At 52.3% G+C, this 22,733-nt stretch overlaps 1 protein-coding gene across 2 annotated transcripts in view; it reads right to left on the bottom strand.

Moving 5' to 3' along the window:
- Positions 1-22,733, bottom strand: part of GNAO1 (G protein subunit alpha o1) — a 162,522-nt gene that overhangs the window by 57,478 nt on the left and 82,311 nt on the right. For both annotated transcript variants that reach the window (XM_032854439.1, XM_032854440.1), the window contains exon 3: positions 21,828-21,969. In XM_032854439.1, coding sequence (XP_032710330.1) covers positions 21,828-21,969 — 142 coding nt within the window. The remainder of the gene's footprint in view (positions 1-21,827; positions 21,970-22,733) is intronic.

Genomic DNA, 22,733 nt, shown 5'->3' on the forward strand with positions numbered 1-22,733 from the left:
CAGTGAGATTCCTGAGCCAGGCAGAGGATCGGGGGGGCCAAAGCTTGCAGGCATCCGGATGACATTCTGTCCAGTTGTTTGTTTGTTTGTTTTTAAAAGCAAAGGCTTCTACAGTGATTGATGTGAGGACAGTAGTCCTTAAGTTCTGCAGGCTGGGTCCTGCACGGATCACTAAGCTGGTCCCCCGCTCCAGGTGCACAGGGAGCCTCAGGCTCAAAGAGGGATGTGGCATGCTTAAGTCAGCCCCAGAGGCAGGGCTGGAACTGGATTCCCCTTGGAGAGCCCAGATTCTGAGTCAGGCATCAGGCTCAGGGCCTGGCCCTGCTGCTAGCTGGACAAGTGACTTCTTAGCCTTTCTTTGCTCATCTGTACAATGGCGTTAATAGCACTGATCGCAGGACTATTGGCACAGTTAAATGATATGATGCAGGTTTTCTTAGTAACTAACAACATTAGTAACTAGTACCTAGTGAGCAGATAACATGTTATTATTTGATCCCTAACTGCCCTCTCTCCAACATATATATGTATTATGGGGACATGCTACAGAGGAGGTAACAGGTGCAGACAGTCATACAGCTGGTGAGCTCTGGTACCATCAAGGCAGACTGACAGCTGAGCCTTTTTGTCCCATGTCATGTTCCCAAACTCATTCACTCATGTGTCTTTTATCCCCATATCAGTAGAGCCCCCAAATTAGCTTCATCTTGAGTGATAATTTATGTAAAATTATGGGTTTTAAGTGTTAGTGATTTTTTTAAAAAAGATTTTATTTATTTACTTGAGATAGAGAGAGAGTGAGAGAGAGCATGAGAGGGGAGAAGGTCAGAGGGAGAAGCAGACTCCCCGCAGAGCTGAGAGCCCAAAGTGGGACTCAGTCCCAGGACTCTGGGATCAGGACCTGAGCCAAAGGCAGCCTAACCAACCGAGCCACCCAGGCGCCCAGTGGTTTTTTTTTTTTTTTTCCTAATACATGTTATCATAAATATATAACCTCAAAAGTAAAAATAAAAGGATTGTATATATCACTTAATCTCATAGCCACTGAAGTATGTGTGTCATGCCAGAGTAGCACTGATAGACAAGAGAAGTCCCCAGAACACTGGCTCACAGCGCATGGGGCCCAGGCCCTGGGGCAGTCGTGCAGCCAGCACCAGGTCAGCCCATGTTTACAGAGCTCGGATAAAGGAACCAGGGAAGCGTGGGGTAAGGGGAAGGGGACACTCCACCCCAATGGCCACCAAGTGAGCTTGACGCTTTGCTCCACCACGTCCCGGACAATCAATGCTCTTCAACGTCTCAGTCGGGCCCCAGCGTGGGGCAGAAACAGGTACAAAGGAACCATAGAAATGGACCTCTCACCACCCTGGAGGTGGCATTTTGAAGAGCTGGAAGCCATGTCGCTAAAATTCACATCTGAGCCCTGGGGCAAGCCTGGCTCCCTACAGTCAAGAGCATTTTGACTTTTCTTCCTGAGGTCATAACCAGACATTTCCCAGACCTCCTGGCACTTAGAAGTGACCAAATGACCAAGTTCTGGCCGATGAAGAGTGGTCTGGCCTCCAAAAGCTTCCCTTGTAACCTTCGATGTGTCCAGCAGAAGACCCCGAGGGTCTGACAAAGCCACAGATCAGAGAAGGAGTTGGCTCCCGACTGCGTGCACCAGCCTGCTCCACCAGCTTTGACATCAGACCGTGATGTGAACGAGAACAGATTCTTAACTGTGTTTAGCCGCTGAGGTTGTGGACTGGTTTGTTGCAGCAGGAGAAGTCGGGCATTTTCTGAAGTGTCAGAGAGCTTGTGTAGCCACTGTGCTGGGACTTCGTCCTGAGGCGGTACCAACACTTTCTCTAGTATTTCTGAATGACCCTGGGCCTCTTCCACAGTAGACATTAACCAAATGGGCTAGGAGACATATGCCCCTGAATCAGAAATGTGTGGTACAGTGGTGGATGGCAAATTCTGGCTGCATTTTATGCACAGGGTAGAGAAAATATTAGTGTTTTTTGACTCTTCTGGGGATGTGATGGTTTAGTGCATGCAAAGCTCCGAGGACGTAGTGGGTGCCCCCTGTATGGTGCTCTCCCCTCCCCTTGCCCCACACTCATGCCATGGGGCTGTGGGCATAGCTCAGCTCACAGCCTCAGAACCCCTCAAACCCAGGGACAACCTCAGTCTGGGTGCAGGTCAGGCTGCTGGCTGGGTGAGAACCTCTGGCAACACTGGGAGAGGATGTCCTCAAAGCAGTAAAGAGCCTGTTCCTATGACCCCAGAAAAGTGCAAGTCCCCAGAGGAGAACAGGCAAGAAAGAGGAGGAGGCCCAGAAAGGAGAGGGAGGCCCAAGTGAGAGGGCAGGGGCAGAAGTGGGTGGAACATCTACAGGACAGCATCAAGGAAGAGGAAATACAACCCATGGAATGGAAGAAGATATCTGCAAATCATATATACATATCTGAGAATGGACTAGTATCGACAATACATCAAGAACTCTTATAACTCAACAATAAGATAATATAACTGAAAAATGGGCCACGGTTATAAGAGTTTCTCCAGAGAACATATACAAATGGCCAAAAAGATATGACAAGATACTCAACTTCCTTAGTCATTAGGGAAAAGATGTCAGAACTGGCAGGGATTTACTTTTGTGCCAAGCCCGGAGCTTGGAGCTGGGAAACACAAGGTTCCTGCCCTTAAAGGGGGCTCAGCACAGAGCTGTGTAGTGGGCAAAGGCTATATACAGGCCAGGTCAATTTATCACCAAGGTCAGAAAGGCTAAATAAGTCTTCTTATTAAGAGTCTATAGAATGAATATATGTATCCACCCAAAATTCCTATATTGAAGCCCCAACTCTAAGTGTGGCTATATTTGGAGTGAAGAAGTAATTAAGGTTAAGTGAGATCATAAAGGTGGGGGGCCCTGATCTGAGAGGATTAGTGTCCTTATAAAAAGAGACATCAGAGAGCTTGCTCTCCCTGTTGGGAGCAGGTACCTAGGAAAGACCGTGCGGAGACATAATGAGAAGGTGGCCTCTGCAGGTTAGGGACAGGGCATTCAACAGAGACTGAATGGGGCAGAGCCTTGACCTCGGACTTCCTGCGTCCAGGACTGTGAGAAAATAAACTTGCTTTTCTTAACCTACCCAGTCTATGCTTCATTAGGGCAGCCCGAGCTGATGAATAAGGAGTGTGCACATACCAAGGCACTGGGCAACCAGTCAGGCCCTTCACAGTGTCCCAAGCACAAGGTAGGAGCCACTTTTACTCCCCAGTTGACAGCTGAAGGAAAAGAAGGGCAGAGCAGATTGGCAGTTCCCCACTGGACACACTGCTGGCTGGCAAGCAGCACCATCAGGCTCTGTGAGGAGGCAGGGACAGAGGTTACTTGCACGAGCTCTGTAAACACTGGAGGAAGGATGAAGAGATGTCCATGCCTAGGCCATAACAACAGGGAGTTCTAAGGCCACCAGGGCCTCCGGCTCCCCCACAGCAGTCTGTGTTCTCTCACTCAGTACCCCGGGGGTTCTTTACCCCCCTGTTCAGGACCCGTGAGTGCTATGCAGAATCCAGGTCAGGAAACTGTGCTACTCAAAGATAAATTCTGGGTGGTTCTTTTGGTGGCTCTCTCTACTACATCCATGGGAAGCCTCCCTGCGCATCTGTGGGTGCCATGGCCCTGAGGGCCTTGGGATCCACATAGCTCGCATGTATTCTGGGTTTTTCAAAGGACCACACAGCTAGTGACTAGGAAAGCAGGACTTTTCCAGAACTCACACCAACCTGAGACTCTTCTCAGGCCAAGGCTTGGGGAGGAGGAATGGGCTGGGTGCCTGACACCCGGACTCCGCCAAGCCTGTGGGGCTCATGGTGCGAGGTGTCCACAGGGACTCTCGACTCTGTGATGGTTACTTCTTGAGGCTGGAGCACCAGGAGGGCTGGGTAGGGGAGAGCCTGCCTGTAGTTGTTTCCTGGGCTTAACAGAGACACTGGCAAGAGGGACCTTTCAGTTTTGGAAGGTGCGGTACACCAGACATATAGGAGATAAGTCCATTCTGACCCCAGCAGACAACTCAGCCACCACGGGCAAGTAACTCTGTTTATGGAGCAGAGTTTAACTGAGCACCTACCTGCCCTGGGCCAGGCACTGGGCTATGTGTTGCGTACTCATTCCACTTGGAGCCATGCAGGCATGATCCCTTCCTTCCCTGTGGTCTAGCAGGGGATCAAATATTCTACACACATACATTTACAAATGTGGCAAGGCCGTGAAGCAAGCTGCGAGGGCTCTGAGAGCCTCAGGACAAAAGGCCTGGCTTGCTGTTGGGGGATCAGGCAAGGATTCCCAGAGGTGACAGTAGAGCCCAAGTCTAAGGAGGCAGGGCACAGGGGGCAGGGATGGATGAGGGGAACAGGCGTGGGAGAAACATCTCCTGCGCAGGTTCTGGGGCCAACGAAGTTACAGAGTTTAAGGCATGAGAAGCAGGCCCTGTGGCAGGAGCACAGGCCCAAGGCCGGCAGGGCTTGGTTTTGAGGGACACGGAGGGCTGTGAAGCAGAGATCAGCTACGCATTTGGAAAAGTTCTTGCTGGCTGTGGCTCGGAGCACTGACTCCGGGTCAGAAGAGGCTGAGGGCTAGTAAGAAGATTCTGGGGGCTTGAGCAGGGCAGGCAGGGCACAGAATGGGTCTGGGGGAAATTCAGCAGCGGCACTGGCCAGTGCTCTGAGCTCTGGGTGCCTGGAGGGCACCACAGGACATCTGCCCATGTGCTCTGGGTTTGGGGTGTGGGTCTGTCACTGACATGTGTGCAAAGCATTTGTGACAATGCCCAGAGGCGTCCCTGGCATCACCTCCCTCCCCCCCGCCCCCAGAGCCTGTGCCGTATGCCTTGCCACCTCCTTCTTGTCAAGCAAGCAGCTCCTGAAATCCACCTTCCCTCTCGCCACCATCCAGGGAGCCTTCCAGATTGATCAGACCCAAACTGACAGCTTCACCCGGCCATTCATGGGCCCCTGTCACCCCACAACACGGTTGCCCTTGACACAGACACAGCAGTGGTAACACTTGACCGCATTTTTCTGCCTGGCTTAGTAGCTTCATCCCCATGGCTCGGTGCCTTACATGCACCAGTCCATACTGGGGCTCCTGTGGGCCTGGGGCCACGCCCATCCTTACAGCCCCTTTCTGATCCCCACCCCAAGCTGCAGGCCCTGGGTGCTCATGGAGGACCCCCACCAGGGCGGGTTGCCTCCCTCTGCTGCTAACAGCGACCCCCACCTGGAAAGAAGTCAGTCTCCAACTTCCACACATGTCCTGCTTTTGAAACTCTGCGGTTCCTTCTCTTTTGGATAAAAGGGAAGAGCCTTGTGCTGGCAATCACCTAACCTTAGCAATTAAGCTCTGCCAGGAGAATTTATAGAACTGTTTAGAATTTATAGAACTCACATGGGGGAGGAGGTGGAGGGGAGATCTTAGAGGCCATCTGGTTCTTCTGTAGGGCCCTGTGGGATAAGGGACCTGCCTGAGGTCACACAGCCAGCCGGGAGTGGGGCTAGGCCAGGAACTAAGCTTTTCTGCCATGAGCTGAGGCCTGCCATGCCTCTGGTTTGAGAAGGACCCTCACATGATTAAGTCCCCAGCCCTCCCTAATGAGAACCTGGGGATCCCAGGCAGACTGGGCTCTCGCCCCTACGGATGTCAGGGTCTCAGCGAGGAAGCCTGGTTCACACCAGCTGTTCTCCCTATGGAGCTAGGTGCCTGGTGAGGTTAGGACTGGGGCTGCATTTTCCCACTTCCCCCACTTTCCTTGCAGAGGCAAGGCTTAATTCTCCTCTACCTTTCCAGCTTGAAAACTTCTAGGACTTGGAGCCCAAGGACGTGTCCTGGGCTTGCTTCCTGGCCTGCTTTGAATGGTGACACCATAACAGTCTTTCCACCGACTCACCCCCGTGGCTGGCAAGGCCCAGGAACCATTGAAAGGGGCAGAAGAGCTGCTCGGTCAGCACCTTGACCTCACCTGCCAGTGGGCTGGGTGACTACGGCATGGTGTCAGTTGACAGCTAGCAAGACTGGCCCTTTCCTGGTCTTCCAGGAATCACTGGTTATCTCTGTGTACACAGCTCAGTGCCTGGTCCCAGACCGTGGCTCGCAGGGATCTTCTTGGCGGGGGAGCCCAGATGGAGAATGCGGGCCTGCATCCTCACTAGACTGGTTGAGAGCACACACTGCGGGCCGGGCTGCCTGGGCTGCTCCCGCTCCCCAGCAGTGTGACCTTGGGCTTCACTGTTAGCTCCTCTCCCTGAACTTCAGTTTTCTCATCTGCAGAATGAGGGCATAACGGAATCTATGTGTCAGTCAGGGTCCCACCAAGAAGCAGGAAGTCCTCCAAGGGCAAGACGAGGACCAGATGTGTTCCCAGGGAGACAGTGCCTGGAACACCGTGGGCACAGAGGTGCCCAGGGCTGTCCTTCTCTGCGCTTCTGGGCCCAAGCAGAGTGCGGGTGAGGGTGAAAGTCTTCGAGGGATAACCCTGGACCCACTCTAATTCAGGGACCGCAAGAACGAGAGCCCCCGTCTGGTGTCACTGCTTCACTCTTAGTCCCAGGGGTCACACCTCCCACCCACGGAGGCAACAGCAGCAGAGGGCTGGGGAGACCAGATAGGCAGGGGGGCGTGGGTCAGGGACTCTGGAGAAGGGAAGGAAGCTCGGGAACAGTTACTGGTAGGCGGGAGTGTGGCTCTTGTTTCCTGTGACCTGTGATGTGACCTCGTGCGAGCCTTTCCTCCCACTGTGCCTCTGTTTCCCATTCTGTAGAAGGAAGGACCTGAATGAGAGCGCAGGTCGCAGGGAATGCTTACATAACTTCATCGGATGCCTCAAAAAAGAGAAAAAAAACCAGCAGTGGGAAATTCGGGGTGAGACACATACAACAAGCTTCCTTTCTGGAGGGCCTGGAGGGTCTTTGACATTGCGACGTGCATAGCGCTTCCCCGAGAGGAGACGCGGTCTGGGTTCCCAAGCTCACTCGACAAGACAAGCGTGTTTTGCGTGATCACATCATGGGACTAATGCCTGAGGAGTTCCAGGCCAGCTGAGTGCCAACGAGACTCCCAGCACAAACTCGTATGCTCATAGCAAGTGCTTGCAGAGAAAGCTATGAATACAATCCAAGGGACACGGAGGCCCAAGGAAGGGAAGCGTCGGGAAGAGCGGCGTGCTCCGAGATGCTTCCCTGAGGAGGGGCCGGAGGCGCTGGGCGAGGTAGAGACCAGTGCTGCGGAAGGAGGCTGGCCGATGGGGCTCTGAGACCCTGATGTTCAGAGAACTGCTGGGCTGTGGATGAAAAGTGGATCTGAAGCAAACCGACACAAAGCAACAAGGTCCAGGGAAGACATGGGCCGTCCTGCCCTCCATGCAATGCTAGCAGAACGCCGCTCCGCACGGGCTCTCCTCCTGCTCGACACCTCTGAGCTGACGCCATGGAGACGCTATCCTCCTTGGCCCGACACTCAAGGCCTTCAACAATCCAACCCCTCTCCTTTTCTGCCCCCGCTGCTGGCGAGAAGGGGTAGCTGGAGCTGCCTCTCAGGCCTGAAAGGAAGCAGTGATCCTGAAGGTGACAGAGACTCTCAGCTGTGGACCGAAGGGCCTGATCCTGGGTCACATCAGCTGTGGACCGAAGGGCCTGATCCTGGGTCACATCTGGGTAGCTGAGGCAAGAGAGAGACGCCCTTCTCTAATCGATGTCACTGTTACTTAGGCGTCTTGGTTATAGCAGGTAAGCCTGTATCTGGATTGAAATCCACTGTTTTTTTTGTTTGTTTAAGATTTTATTTTTAAGTAATCTCTACACCCAACCTGGGGCTCGAACTCACAATCAAGATGGAGTCACACGCTCCACTAGCTGAGCCAGCCACCTGTCCTTGAAAGACACTGGTATCATTTTTTCTACATATGAGAAAACTGTGGTTTAAGGTACACAAGGAACCTGCCCGATGTCACAGAGCCCAGAAAGGAGGGTCCGGTTTTGACCCTGTACCTGACTCCCAAGCCTGTGCTCTTTGCCCACCACATCTAGAGCTTTGTGTGGAAGTGGAGCAGATCATCCTCCACGTGTGGATACAAGAGCCAGCCCCCCCCCGCCCCCCCACAAACTCCTGGACCTGGTCCTGGGAAGGGCAGGATCTGGGAGTCAAGGTACTCCGCCACTCGAACACCCAGGCCCAGAACCTGCAAACGGCGGTGGAGCCCCCAGCAGGCTCCTCGGGCCCAGACAGCTCCTTCCTTTCCTTGGCCAGTTATCATTAGGGGAACCAGCTGGTCTGGGCACCGTGCAGGGAAGTGTGACAGGAAGGACAATGGAAGGAAGACAGAGGGCTGGGGAAGGGGAGGAGGCGCCCACAGAGCTGGAAACGCTGGACCTAATTTGGCAGTGAGCTATTTCAGGACTGCGCCTTGGGGACCTGGGACCAGAGACACCGGGGGGAGGGCAGTCTGGGTGTGTGAACGCTCTCTGTCCGCAGCTCCTCAAGAAGCCGTCAGCTGCTGCTGGGCTGCCTGGGGAGAGAGGAAGGGGGGAACGCGGCCTGCTAGCACTTGCGCTGGGTGACGTGAGCTGGCTGGCTGAGCCAGAAGGGCCTGTGGGCGTCAGTGGAAGTAACAGGCTCACGCTGGGTTTGCAGGAGCACATTGCAATGCAAGAGCTCCCTGTCCATGGTTATTTGTTATCAGAATGACAGAATTATCTCTAGTTTACTGACGAGGAAACTGAGGCTAAGCATAGGGGTTTGAGGGAGTCAAGGCTAGAACATCCAGAAGGGACTGAAGTCAGGGGCTGGGATGGGGAGGCCACAGCACTCTGGAGGCACAAAGCCCGGAGGAGGTTCCCCCGAGGACTTCCTGGATGCCCAGAGCAAGGTGGCCAGGGCTGTCCTTGTGCTCAGGGCTTGGGGTCCCCTCTGCATCGGGTAGGCTAAGGGGGTGGAGCAGAACTCCTTCCACTCACCCAACAGACACCTGCAGGCTCTGGTAGGCTCTGAGGCGGTGTGCCTAGAGCTAATATGGCCCAGTGTCACATGTGAGGTGGGTGGTGGGCAGACCTGGAGGGAGGCCCAGTCCCTTCTTGGGATAGACTGTGTGCCTCTTTCTCCCTGAGGCTCACAGGAGCCTCTTTACTCTTCTCCCTGTTGCCATTCTTGCTGCCACCTAGCCATTCTCCATCCTGCAGCCACAAGGAAAAATCTTTAGTAGCTTCCTTCTGAGCTAGGAACAAAGCCAAAATTCTTCCCATGGCTGAGAAGCTTCTCTCATCTGGCTGGCCCCTGGCTCTTTCTGCAGCCTCATCTCCTACCCCTATGCCCCCTCGACCTGTGGGCATCAGTCACACTGGCCTTCTTCAAGACCTTTACACTTGGTCAGGACTCCTCACCTCAGGGCCTTTGCACATGCTGTTCCACCTGCCTGCAATGTCCTGCTTCTTCTCTCCCGCTCTTGTTTGCCTCACTCACGCCAGTCCCTGCTGCTCTTTGTCAGACACCTTGTCCTCTAGCACAGGCCAGGCCGGGCCTGCAGCCAGGATGTTTTCAGCTCTCTAGAGTTTCTAAGGGGTGTCCATCTTTTCCCAGACTGAGCTCTGGGACAGCAGCACCCTTGCCTGTTTCCGCTCACCCAGGGCTTGGCACTTGGCCAGTGCAGACATGGCCAGAACACAGGCTTCCCAAACAAATGGACGAGTGAACGAAAAAGAGAGACAGACGTGGGCATGTCAGAGAGGGAGCAGACATTTGTATGCAGAGGGCCTAAGGACCGACTCGCCATGGGAATGGCATCCATAGGGCCACATAACCCTAACACAAATTACCAGCAGCTGCCAGGCACTGGGCTAAGCCCCCTGCTGACTCAGGATGGCATAATTCATCAGGCGTACCTGATGGCGTAACCCTTCCACTCGTGAAGAACCACCTCAGGAGCTCCCCAGGCCCCTAGAACCGTCTGCCTCCCCTCCCCCTCTCTGCCGCCCTGCCTCTTCTTGTTGCTCCCTCTCTGGCTTCTCTCAGGCCTTGCCAAGCTCTGGCTCGGGAGCTGTGCTCCTCAGCGCCACTCCGGCCAAGCCAGCAAGAGCAGGAGCTGAGGCTCCAGAACCAGAACCAACAGGTCCGGGCAGGAGGTGGGGCATGCAGGGAGGCCCCCTCTTTGACCTGCAGTAACTCAGAGGCCTTGGCACTAACCCTTCACGCCAAGTTTGAACACTGTCATGTCCAGACTTCTGGTTGTGGCTCCTCCCCAGACAGGCAGTGAAGTGGGATAAGAGGGGAAGGAAGCGACAGCTGTTCGCGGAGCGCGTACCCCGTATCGGGCGCCTTGCTTAGCTCTTCGTCTGCGTCATTGCTTTTAACCAGAACAAGCTTGTCAGCAGGTAGTGCTGCCATCCTCAGTTTTCAGAAGAGGAATCTGAGGTGCCCTGGGCCAGGTGAGCAGCCTGAAGTCCAATGTGGTGAGAGGCAGGGCCAGGATTCAAGGTCATGTCCCTCTGACTGCAAAGCCCGGCTCTAGCCCCGGGTGAACTCTGGTCACAGTGAGTGGTTGAGGGATGGGCCTGAGGTCCAGCAGGACCACTGAGAGAGGGACCCCTGGGACCTGGGGAGCTGCTTAGGGAAGAGCCAGCAAGGTGTGGCCTATCTCCGTATATGCCAGGACGCTCGCTCCCAGTCAGGTGTGGGAAGAGGTAGTGAGTCTACTGCTGTAGCCAATGATAGGTAAGGTGAGAGAGCAAATTCATGGAGCCCAAGGTAAAGATCACATGGTGGGACAGAGTAGAGAAATGGAGAGAAGCCAGGGATGTCCTGGGAGCGGCTGAATCAAGCCTCACCTGCAGCTGTCCCTCTAGACTTCTTAATCCCTGGGCCAGATGACTTTTTTTCACAAGCCAGTTTGATGGTGCCTTCTATACTGGTGACCAAAAGAGGCCCACTTTGTCCGGAGAAGGGTCTTTGGCAATGACACCAGGCCACTGTAAGTTGCCTTGCCAGTAACACGAAGGAGGAGGAAACAGAGTCAAGCACAGGGTGAATGTGTACGTGACTGTCAAGGGGCAGACGGGTTTGGTTTTTGCCGGGAAGCCACCCCCACCCTAACGTGTGCAGAACTTCCTTGGTGCCTCCTGGCCCCACCCCCCACCTCCAAAGAAGCAGGGCCGCTAAGCTGGGTAGAGACCAGGATACCACCTTGGCCATCCCCACGTGGCCTATGATCGTGGTCTCCCTCATGTGATGCTGTTGCCTTGACAATCCTAACCTCTTTCTCAGTCCCCAGTGCCCACCAACAAGCTGGATTTTAGCAAACAGGCTCCTCTGTGGTGTCCTGCTCCTCTGTGGTGTCCTGGGTCCCCAGTAAGGGACTGCACATTCACAAAGGGCTCGAACTGGGGCTTGGAGCAAGTGAGGTAATGGACATAGTTGGGGAGAGAGCACGGTAGTAAAAGGTGACAATGCCGGTCACAAAACTTTCCCAGGTGACCCGCTGCAGGACCACACGGCTGGCAGTGCCCTGTGAATGAATACAGTAGGCCTGGAGCTGATTTTTAGGTAGCACAGCTATAGTGCATTGTGTCTGCAGTGGGTTCAAGGTATTCACGGTTAAGCATAGACATTTAAACTACACCACACTTTTGTGACCTCGACTTGGGCATCCTTTACTTTTCGATATGCCAGGAACCTCACAGAAATGGCATTGGTCAGGCAGGCTGTCTCTTAGCCATCTTTGGCTAGTTCTCTGCCATCTTCTAAGGCTGGGAGGTCCCCTTGGTTGCTTGCTTGACCCCTTAAAACCACTATGCTGAGCTGGAAGGATGCATCCACAGGGATGGCTCTGCAGAGAGGAGGCCAGCAGCTCCCGCCGTGGGGCAGCTAGACAGACACGGGATGGGCTGTAACGCAGGGGCCTCCCGGACACCACGGGAAGGGCCATTAGTGGGGACCCACGTCAGTCCTGACGCTATGGGATGTTTCTTTGCGTGGCTGTAACATTCTCCCACAGTCAGAGCAGAGTAATTAGCGGCTTGCAGGGAAGGGGGGGGGGAGTAAGCGAGCATGAGAGAGTCAGAGAGAGAGAGAGAGCCACGCAAATGCGAGGCATCCTTGCCTGCGGCCTTCATTGACTGCTCAGTGCCTTGTGTTCCTGCGGGCTCTCCCATTTATGCTTCCTTTTCCTTTTCTTTTAAAAATCCCGTGGCCCTTTCTATAGGCAATGAACACATGAACGGGCAAAGGCCATGGTGGCCTGGCTTAGCACCCCTCTACTTGACATGCCACGGAAGGGGCGTTGGGGCCAGATGGGGGCCAGGGCTGGCTGCAGCCTCAGCCACACCTCATAAGCCACTGAAGCTGGGGTGTGGGGGGTAGTGCAGGGCCGAGGGCGCCTGACCACTGTGCTGGGCCTGGGGAGCCCCGCCCCGCAATGCTCCAGATGGATGTTCTTCCCCCGGACTTCACCACCAGCTTTAGGCTGCCGGCATTCACTGGCCAGCAGCTATTTTCTTGTCTCTGGTGCCCCTGGGGACAACATGGACTTTCTGGGTCTCTGTGGTGCTACAGATGGATATTTGTGTCCCTGTTGCCCTGCAAGTTCCTGTGTTGAGACCTAATCCCCAGTGTACTGGTATTAGAAGGAAGGTCTGTGAGAGGGGATGAGGTCATGAGGGCAGAACCCCCACGGAGGAGGGTCCCCCCCCATGGATGGGACGAGGGCCCATTGAGCCCACAGAGCTCCCCCATCCCTTCTGCCATGTGAGGGCCCCGTGAGGAGACAGCTGCCCAGGAACCAGAAGGTGGGTCTGCTCTGCTGATCTCTGACTTCCCAACCTCCAGAATGACGAGGAACACATCTTTATTGTTTAAGGCTGTGGTATTTTTCTTGTATCAGCCTGAGGAGATGAAGACAGTGGGACTATGACAGAGCCAAAACCAGAGAAGAAACCAGGCCCCTCCTCTGCCATCGCCTGGAAGGACAGGTCACCCTAGAGTCCCCATCCCCCAGATCACCCGCCGCCCCCACCCCCATGGGCTTTGGACTCGGCTTCCCATCACCTCGGCATGCCACTTTCATGGGCTCTCTGCTTCTCACGGCTGCCTGCAGGGAGGGTGGCAGGCGGTACCCCGTGTTATCCCGGAACTGCTCTCTGCCTGTGTGTCCCACTAGAATGGCAAAAGGGTCCACAGTTCTGTCTTCTTCCGCTCCCTTACTGCCAGGCCAATGTGGAGTAAGAAGTCGGGATGCTCCGCTTCTTCCACCCGCCTCTGGACTCCTCGCAAGGAGGTGTGCTTCCTGCCATCTTGGAACCAAGAGCGCCCAGAAAGCCTCCAAGTGCAGACCTGGGCCCTGGTGCTGAGCCCTGGGAGTGCCAATGCTCGGGCCTCCATATCCACAAGACACTGACTGTCCCTACGGTTTCGGACACCGCTGGGAGGGTGTTTTTTTCCTCACAGCCAAAGACATGCTAACTTACCCGGTGACACTTGCAGTGACTGGCTCGAGCACTTAACCACTTAGAGTTAAGAGCAGGACTACCTGAGATCCGAAACGTCAAACACCTCCCTAACCATGACGGCCGCCTGCCCTGCTTCTCCAAGAACAAGCTCAGGGATTGTGCTCAGACTTGGCCTGGCATCTCTGGGTCAAGGGCCTCACGGCAGGAAGAATGTGGGCTTTCTCCTAGATAAACTGTTTTAAAAAACTCTGTCCCCAAAGCAAAGCAACGTCTTCAGAAGGCCCTGGGGCAGCATACTGAGCCCAGCGTCCTAGGAGAACGTCCTTCACCTCTGGGCCTGGACCCACAGTCCCCCATGTCCAGAGAGAGGATCCCAGCACCCAGGGTGATCCTCCATCAACAAGCGAGACTGAGCTGTGTTCTCAACAATAGACTACTAAGGCAGGGGATGGCTTGGCCTTTTATCAACATTTAGTAAATGGTTTTCAACAAAGCCCTTAGCAAAATCCAAAGTCTGCCTGAGAAAACTCATCTTACCCACTCCTCACCAAGCCCCTGTGAGGATAACTCATCAAGATCTTACCAATAATTATAAACAACAAAACCAACAAAAAAGAACAAGAGTTAGGGGCGCCTGGGTGGCTCAGTGGGTTAAAGCCTCTGCCTTTGGCTCAGGTCATGATCCCGAGCCCCGCATCAAGCCCCGCATCGGGCTCTCTGCTCAGCAGGGAGCCTGCTTCCTCCTCTCTCTCTCTCTCTGCCTGCCTCTCTGCCTACTTGGAATCTCTGTCTGTCAAATAAATAAATAAAATCTTTAAAAAAAAAAAGAAAAGAACAAGAGTTAATATGTGCTGTGAACTTTCTATGTGTTGAGCACTATCCCAAGCACTTTGTGTGGAGGCCAAGAAAAACAAGGCTGTACCCACCTCGAGTCTAGCCCTGACATAAGTGCAGCCATCTTGATGTTGCAGATTATCACAAAATATTTCTTGGGTTCTGACCTACTCAGGTTAGCACTTTAAACAGTCCCTCTCTCCTTTAATGATTGATTTAAACCCCTGGACTCAGCTGCCTCTGTCTTTCATAACTCCCTTACACATTCCCTAACTGATCAATGTTGACCCAACTAGGTAGGGACAACTCTACGCCCCTATTCAGCAGGAAGAAGTTACAGAAGATGAGACCTTCCACCTTCGACAACCCTAAAGATTTAAGGGTCAAAATTGTTCAGGGGGAAATGTGGAGGCTGAGAAAATTAAGGCCATCCCACCTCAATTTTAGCTGATGTGGGAAACAGAGGCAGAAGAAAATCACTAAAATTCCTTACCTACTGACAAGCCCTTGAAACAGAGAGAGTGGCTCTCCCCTGGGGACTTAACTGCCCTCACCTTGAGGTTTTGCTAAGGACAATCCTAGCCTGATCAACCCCCTACCCCAACAGGTCCGGCCAGGATCCTGTAAGCCTACTTAAACAATTCCTTTATCTCTAAACCTCCAAGATAGTGTAGAGAATCATTCCCAAGCATATGGCTCACTGATACACATTTAAAGGGTCTCACTAGAAGATTTTTGTTATTGGTAATAAATAACCTTTCTCCCAACAATAGCTAGCCCCTCAAGGTCCTGGAGACCTTGCTTCTGAAAGTCCTTGGAGACTTACATCATCCATAATCCCCTTTGTCCTCACCCACCCGAGTCCACCCCTACTCTGCCTTTAAAAATTCTGACTGTAATCTGGTTCGGGGTCCAAGTCCCTACTCCGCTGTGTCGGGTATACTTGGGCCCAAGCTTAAGCTTGTCAAATAAACCCTCGTGTGAGTGCATCGGTGCTTGGCTCCTTGGTGGTCTCCCGGATGCGAAAACTCGGGCATAACACTTAGCAAGCATTATCTCATTTAATCTTATAGCAGAAGAATGAAGAAGGTATTAGGATTATGCCCATTTTGAAGATGCAAACACTGAGCACTGAGGAGGTTCAATAATTTACCCAGGGCCATAGAGCTGGTGGTACAGCTGGACTATGAACACAGTATCGAATACTTCTTATGTCAAGCATTGTACTGAAGATCTCTATTCTGTCCTTGAGAAGTTCATAATTTATTGAGAGAAATATGCACCTGTACAGATGGTGAACAAATGAAAACGAGAGTATTTTCCGCTGAAAACAGTCTCCTACAAGTTCAAGGCATTACTTCTTCCTATTGCCCGGCTAGTTTACAATGTGTATTACATACCTAAGTATACACAGACATGCACATCAGTGTTACGTATGTTCATATGTACGTATGTAATAAAATCTGTGAACATGGGGTTGTTTCCCCATCCCCCCACTTGTCCAAGAGAACCTTCTAACCCTGTAATTGTCCAGTTTCCCCCAGCTTTTCTTTCTTTTAGTGTCTGAGTTCAGGCCAGTTCTGCCAGACAAGTTTCTCTGCTTTTGTGATGCAGATGCAGGCCCTGGGCTGAGAACTGAGGAAGCAAGAGGAAGGGGAGAGACTCAGCAACAAAGGTTAAGACAATTTACATGATAATGAGCGGGGTGGAGGGGTGGGGCGTGAGAGGAGGGAGAGAGCAGAGGGAAGCAGAGGAAGGGAAGGGAGGAGGAGAGGATGGGAGAAAGGAGGTGGTTGGGGGAAGGAGAGATGGAAAGAGAGGAAGAGATGGAAAAAGGGAGAGAGGAGAGGAAGAGACGGAACTTCTTCCTCCCAGCAGAGAGGAGAGGAAGAAAGAGAGAGAAAAAAGGGGGGGGAGAGAGAAGGAGAAAGAGGCCAAAGGAGGGAAAGCTTTGAAGGCTGGGAGTAGAGAGGGGGTGTCTGTAGAATTTGAGGGGGGCAGCACAAGATGGTGGGGGTGGGCAGACAAGAGAAAGACGACGGGAAAGGATATATGAGAAAAACAGGAGTGGGAGTTGTCTTTTGGGTCCCTTTTCATATTTTTAGAGAGACTTAGGATAGAGAATTGAGATTCTTTTAAAGATCTGTTGTGCGTGATTTTGCTGTGCCTCTTTAAATGGGACTCTGCTCTGGACCTGAATCACAGGGACGACAGCTTTGTTGGAAGTCCTATCTAGATCATATACCTACGTATTTTGCCTGAAGGACCTTAGGCAAGTCACTGAGCCCCCCGGCCTCATTTTTTTCACTTGTAAGGGATAACCACAGCACCCACTGCACAGGTGGTTGTTAGGATTAAGTAAATAATGTCAACTGTTTAAACCGGGTCCTGAAATATACAGACCAGAAGTCACTATTATCACCACCTTTAATTCCTAAAGCTTTGGTTCTCTGATCCATCTGTTTGCTGATCACTCCCACCGGGCACCGCACTAGTTTGCAAGGAGACTCAGCACACTGGGCCCAGTCCAGCCCCATCTCTTGCTTGCTGCTCCAGGTTTTACTCGCGCTCAGTAAGCCAGTCTCCAGATCCTCACCCTTCTGCCCCAGCAGCCCATCAATCCCAGGCTCTCCCCTTCCTCTCATCACCACACATCACTTTGCTCCCCTTCTTTTCCAACCCCCATGGAGAACCGAGCTCTGCATGTGTGTCATTCCCTGTAGCTCCCAAGCCTTCCTCCCTACTTGCAGTCCTCCTCTTACTAATCCCTCCACCCTTACACAGGCCATCATGAGACTCTCCTAAAAACTCACTTTCATCCCACCCCTCCCCAGAAATCCTCAGAAATCTAACAATGGCTGCCTGTTGCCACCGGGATCAAACCCAACCTCCTCGGTGCACCTTCCAAGCTCCCGCATCCCCCCCAGTCTGGACCCCACTGCATCTTCTAACTCTCCCACACCTCACCATACCCTAACCTTCCGTTCTGGCCACTGGCCTTCTCTGTCCCTCAGATCTGTTTTGGTCACTACCAACCCACTGTCTTTACTCCTGTTCCTCCTGCTTCAAGTCCTTTTCCTTACCCATATCTGCCCTTGTCAAGCTACACCCCTGCTTCAAGGTCAGTGCCAGCCTCATTTCCTCTAAGAGGCTCTCCCTGACTGCCTTGTGATGGCTGAGTGCATTCAGCTTGTGAGCCCTGTCTTCCCAAGGAGATCAACTCCCTTTTCCCCCAAATTATAGTTCATTAACATATAGTGTAATATTGGTTTCAGGAGTAGAATTTGGTGTTTTATCAGTTGCATACAACACCCAGTGCTCATCACAAGTGCCCTCCTTAATGCCCATTACCCATCTAGCCCATCCCCTACATACCTCCCTCCATCAACCCTCACTTTGTTCACCATTGTTAAGAGTCTCTTATGGTTTGTTTCCCTCTCTCTCTTTTTTCCACCTTCCCATATGTTCATATGTTTTAAATAAACTCCTTAAAGATCAATTCCTTAAAGGTTCTGTGTCACATACCTCTGAACACTTAGCTCAAAGCCTACCCATAGTAGGTACTCAGTCAGTATCTGCTCATTTAGTGATGAATCACAGGTACTTTTCCTTTTTTCTGTGACAGCTGAGGAATTGAGACATGTCATTTCACTCAAGGGGCTTTTTGTGAAGGCCTACTATATTCTGAGCCCTGTGCAGGTTGTTTGTGTGAGGAGGGGACTGAAAGATGAATGACACAGGCTATGGGCAGAAGGACGTAAAATCATGAAGGAGTTCTTATTCCAGGCTTTATGAGTGCCAGAGCCCCCTGAAATTGTATGTGGGATTTCCCAGATGTGTGCATGTGTGCACTGTTCTGGAGAGAAGGCTCACTGCTTTCATTAGCTGCTCAAAAGGATCTTGATCACCCTAGAGCACAAGGGTCGCAGCTCTAAGGAAAGAGTAACATACCCAATCTTCATACCGGTGCATGGGTAAGCACTCAATGGAGGGAAAGCCTTGAGCTGAGTTCTGCTGTCAAGGGGATGGAAGAGAAAGGAGCTAAGCTGGGCCTCACTCAACAGGAGGAATTCCAGGAGGAAGAGAAGGGGCGAAGGGCACTGGAAGCAGATGTATGTCCTGAACTAAGGCCTGGAGGCATACGAGTGAGTGGTGTCTTTGGGGAGAGGGTCTGTGGTCTGATGTGCCCGGGACATGGGATGTGGAAGCCCCAGACTGCTGTAAGGGGATCCCGGATGCTTGCCTCCATGTAGTGGCTTCTTCAGGCTTGGGCTCATGCACAGAGAGGCTGAAGGAGAAAGCAGTCGCTCCTCCCTCCACTGGGGAGCCAGGAGGGGTGATGAGCCAGCTACCAAGAGAAGTCAGGGACACCTGTTCTAATGAGGTACAGCAAGGAAGCTTCTAGATGCTTTTTTGTATGGAGACTGCAAAACTGGCTGGCCCAAGCAGACTCTGGATGTGGGGCTGTCTTCCTCTAGATATTTCATGATGGGTTAGGGGAGGAGGGCAGAAGGGGAGAAGCCAAGAGAATAAAGGAGGTCTTTGGAGGCCAAAACATGAATCTGGATCTGCTCTGTATGGGGCACTTGTCACAACATCCAAATAGCAGATCCTCCACATCGGCCCCTCCTGGGGACCCGAGAGAGGAAAGAGAAAGCGATTGGAGACCCAGCCCTGGGTCAGGGCATCTGGACACCATCTGGCTGGCTGTAGGCAGATCTGACTGGAAGACGTCCAGTACCTTCTCCAGTACCCAGCACCTCCCAGGGTGTGGTTCAGGCATTCTCTCTTCCAACATGCCAGCCCACTCTTTCTCAGGACCTTGGTGCCTTGGTGCTTACTTGGAAACTTTGTTCCCCTCTGCTTGCATGGCTGGCTCCTTCTCAGAGCCAGGTTTCATCACAAATGTCCCTTCCACGTCCAGGGGAAGATTTCAGTCTGAAGTAGTTGCCTCTACACCCCAACCCAGATTAATGTATAGGGATCCCTGTACTCAGCTTCCCAGACGGTAAATCCATGCCAGCACACTTCCAGAAAATACCTTCCCCAGATGTCTGGCTCACTTTGGCCTGAGTCTTGGGTCAACTTTTCTGCTCCTCACAGGGGACATAACAGAGAGGTGCCCAAGGGCCTGGAGGCCTTTGTCAGCCAGGAGGGTTGTGACTGAGGAGCTGGTGCTGCCCTTGGGGTGGGTCAGACACCTGCTGTGATGCACCCACTGTTAACAGGACTGGCCTCCAATGCTACCATGTCCAGCAGACTCTTCCCGGCATCTCCACTCTGTTCCTGGTGTCCCTCTGTACTCTTACCTTCCCTGGCCCCCTGCTTGATGACTGTCTTGAGGGGGAAACCTCAAAGAAGAGAAAGACCCACAGAGGCCCCAGGGGTCCCCAGCGCCATCCTTGATACACTGTATTCCCAGCGATTCCCAAGCAATCACCTCTCTGTTCAGCATAATCAAATGGTGGGGCGGGGGACGGGAATCCCACAGGAATAAGTCGTGCTTTCAGAACTGAAGGAGAAAAGAATTCCAAAGTCAGAATGAATTTCTGTGTTTTGGTCAGGGCAGGAAGTTTTTGGGAGGGAAACGGTTGGGAGGCAGGCATGACAGTGAGCACACACCCGCTTGGAAGAGCACACGGGTCGTGGACGTACATATGTGTGTGTCTGTGCGGCAGGTACGTGCTGTGGACACATGTGCCTCTTGCACGGTCGCTGTCATTTGGGGGATGGAGGTTCAGGTACCTTGTTCTCCCTCTGGCCAAGAGGCCCATGGCCTGTCCTTGTCTAAAGATCACACCAGGCATTTCCTGCTCTGGGTTTTCATGCCCGAGTTAATGAAAATGAGTTAGCATATGTAAAATGCTCAGCGCAGAGCCTGGCAGCAAGGAGGTGCGCCATAAAAGACAGCCCTTTCTATTATCACCGTGACCATTACTATTATTAAAAGAAATGGAGCCTTGTAACCTGCTAGGCTGATTCTGATGATGGGAGTATGTATGCACTAAATGCCTGGTTTCTCGGTGTGCCACCCCCACTGGGTTCATTCCTGGATCCCCAGCAGCCAGCACAGTGCCTGGCCCACTAGAAGCTGTCGGCTTATATGTAATGGAGATAAGACAAGCACTAGTGGTACCCCTCTTTCCACGGGCCCTGGCTCTCTGGCCGAAACCAAAGCCGGTCCCCCCAGTGGGAAGAGCTTCCTCTGCAGAACTGGTTGCAGAACTCGGCCTCCCAGAGGAGCAGTGGGAGGGGCCCTGCTTCCCTGGCCCAGGCTGGCCTCGGACACACCCTCCATCAACAAATCACCCCCCATCCACCCCACCCCCGCAAGGAGGAGAAGCCCATGCCAGAGCTGGCATGACTCGGTCCCATGGAATTAGAATGTTGTGCATAAAATATTGAATTTTACACTTAAAGCTATCTATCAAAGGGTCCTCATCAGACCCAGAAGCAAGGATAGTTTTCCTCTGGGAAGGAGATGATTTTTTTAGCAAAGACAGGATACGTACAACGTACAACTGAATCACACAGTAATCAGAGATGAATTCTCTCTATCCAAAGGCTCTGATGCGTGGGCCTCGGCACTCAAAGACCTCCCCATTTGCTCTTCTTCTCTGCCCTCCAGGACAGAGGGAAAGGTTTGCTGGGATTCACAGTCTCACCAGGGGACATAGAGCCACTTCTGGATAGAATTCTCTAAGACTGTTTTTCCTTCCTTCCCTCTCTCTTTTGTTTAGTTTTGCCAAGTATAGCTGTATATGTTTCAGTCTTATGGTTAATGCAAATGTTTGCAAATAAGAGGCTTTTATACACTTATTCCATTCACCACTTATCAGACACCTGGGAATTCAACTGAAAAACAGTCCCTTGTATGCAAGTGTTGAATCACTAAATTGCACACCTGAAATGACTATTAACAGCGTATGTTAACTCACTGGAATTAAAAAAAAAAAAAAAAAAAGTAAAACAGTCCCTGTTCTAGGATATCAACTTCCTACAGGAAGGAGAGCCCCTTAGGCCCTCCAGCTCACCCAGGAGAGGCAGACAACACATCCCCTGGTGTAAAGGAGGAGATAGATAGTCAAATCCAAATGGCTACAGCCTGCTCCCAAGAAGGCAAGGGATGCTCTCCTGAGGAGGGGAGATGGTGCTCAGGTATTTCTCGTCTGGTTTGAGAAATACTTCGGTTCAAGTTAATTGCCCAAGGGTAAGTACTTGTATAATGCTGCGGGAGTCCCAATTTAAGACATCAGCAACCCTCTGTCATATGCAGAATAAACCCTGGCATTTGGAGGCTGTCGTCTTTGTTGTTGACTTTGCTTTGGAGGTGTGCCCAGCACCTACACCCCTGTTTGACCGAATTTGCTAGGCTGACTGGTGCACTGGCTTGGGCTGGAGAGTAGCCTTCTCTATCATAGACAGCACTCTCTTCTGGTTTCTATGAGGCAGCCGACATTATAAGGAGGACAGGCCTTCTCCTTACAGTGCCCATGGGCTCAGCAGCCTACCTTTCTCTCCTTGTCACCATATTCGATGCCCAGAGTGTCCATGGCCCGGACAATGGCTGCCAGTGACTGGATGGTGTTGCTGTAGACAACAGGCTTATACTGTTTCACGTCTTCTCCAGAGAAGCCATCTTCGTGGATGATCCTAGAGAAAAAGCACACAGGCCGTATCTGATGAGTGTACTGTCCTCACTCGGCACCGAGAGCCCAAGACCTGTCGAGCCTCTGGGGCCAACCTGCTGGCTTAGCTGGCCAAGGGTAGGGTCCGACCTGGATGCGGAATTCCTGAGCTGAAGGAAGACTCTACCTGAATTACTGAAAATTCAGCAGGAAAACAGAATAGTGGCAAAAAGAAATATAGTCTTTTTCCATTCCTTGTACACAGTGAGAGAGATGGCGTCAGCAAGGAGCTGAGTGTACCTGAAAGTCCTATGAACGGTGGGGGGGTGGGGGGGGTATACAGTAAGAATTCAATATATGTGAGCCGTTAGTATTTTTAAGCAAAGCTCAGGGTCTTAACCTAAATTTCCACTTAGAATTATGTTGATAAAGACCCCTGCAAAAAGCCTGCAAACGAATAATTTTTCTTTCAGGGAAAACTCACAGTGCTTGAAGGTAAGAGGACTCACTTAAATGAACCGTCTTCATCTTTGACCATGGAAGACTCCACAGAAAGGGTGCACCTGCTCTTCCATTCTCGTCTGGGATTTGACTACCATGTCACCCTTATTCTAGTGGCTCTGAACAGTGACACAGGGGACATATAGGTGACATTACAGTTCCCAGAGGCCATGTGACACTCTCTGCTCTCCTGTTCTCAGGATCCTCTGAGGTCAGGGGTAAGGCTAGATGTGCCCTAATGTCCCTTCTCCTTGCACACAGTAGTCACTCAATACATGCTCACTGCTC

Source organism: Lontra canadensis, unplaced genomic scaffold, assembly GCF_010015895.1.
Source record: "Lontra canadensis isolate GAN:19392208 unplaced genomic scaffold, GSC_riverotter_1.0 scaffold8, whole genome shotgun sequence".
Classification (NCBI taxonomy): Eukaryota; Metazoa; Chordata; class Mammalia; order Carnivora; family Mustelidae; genus Lontra; species Lontra canadensis.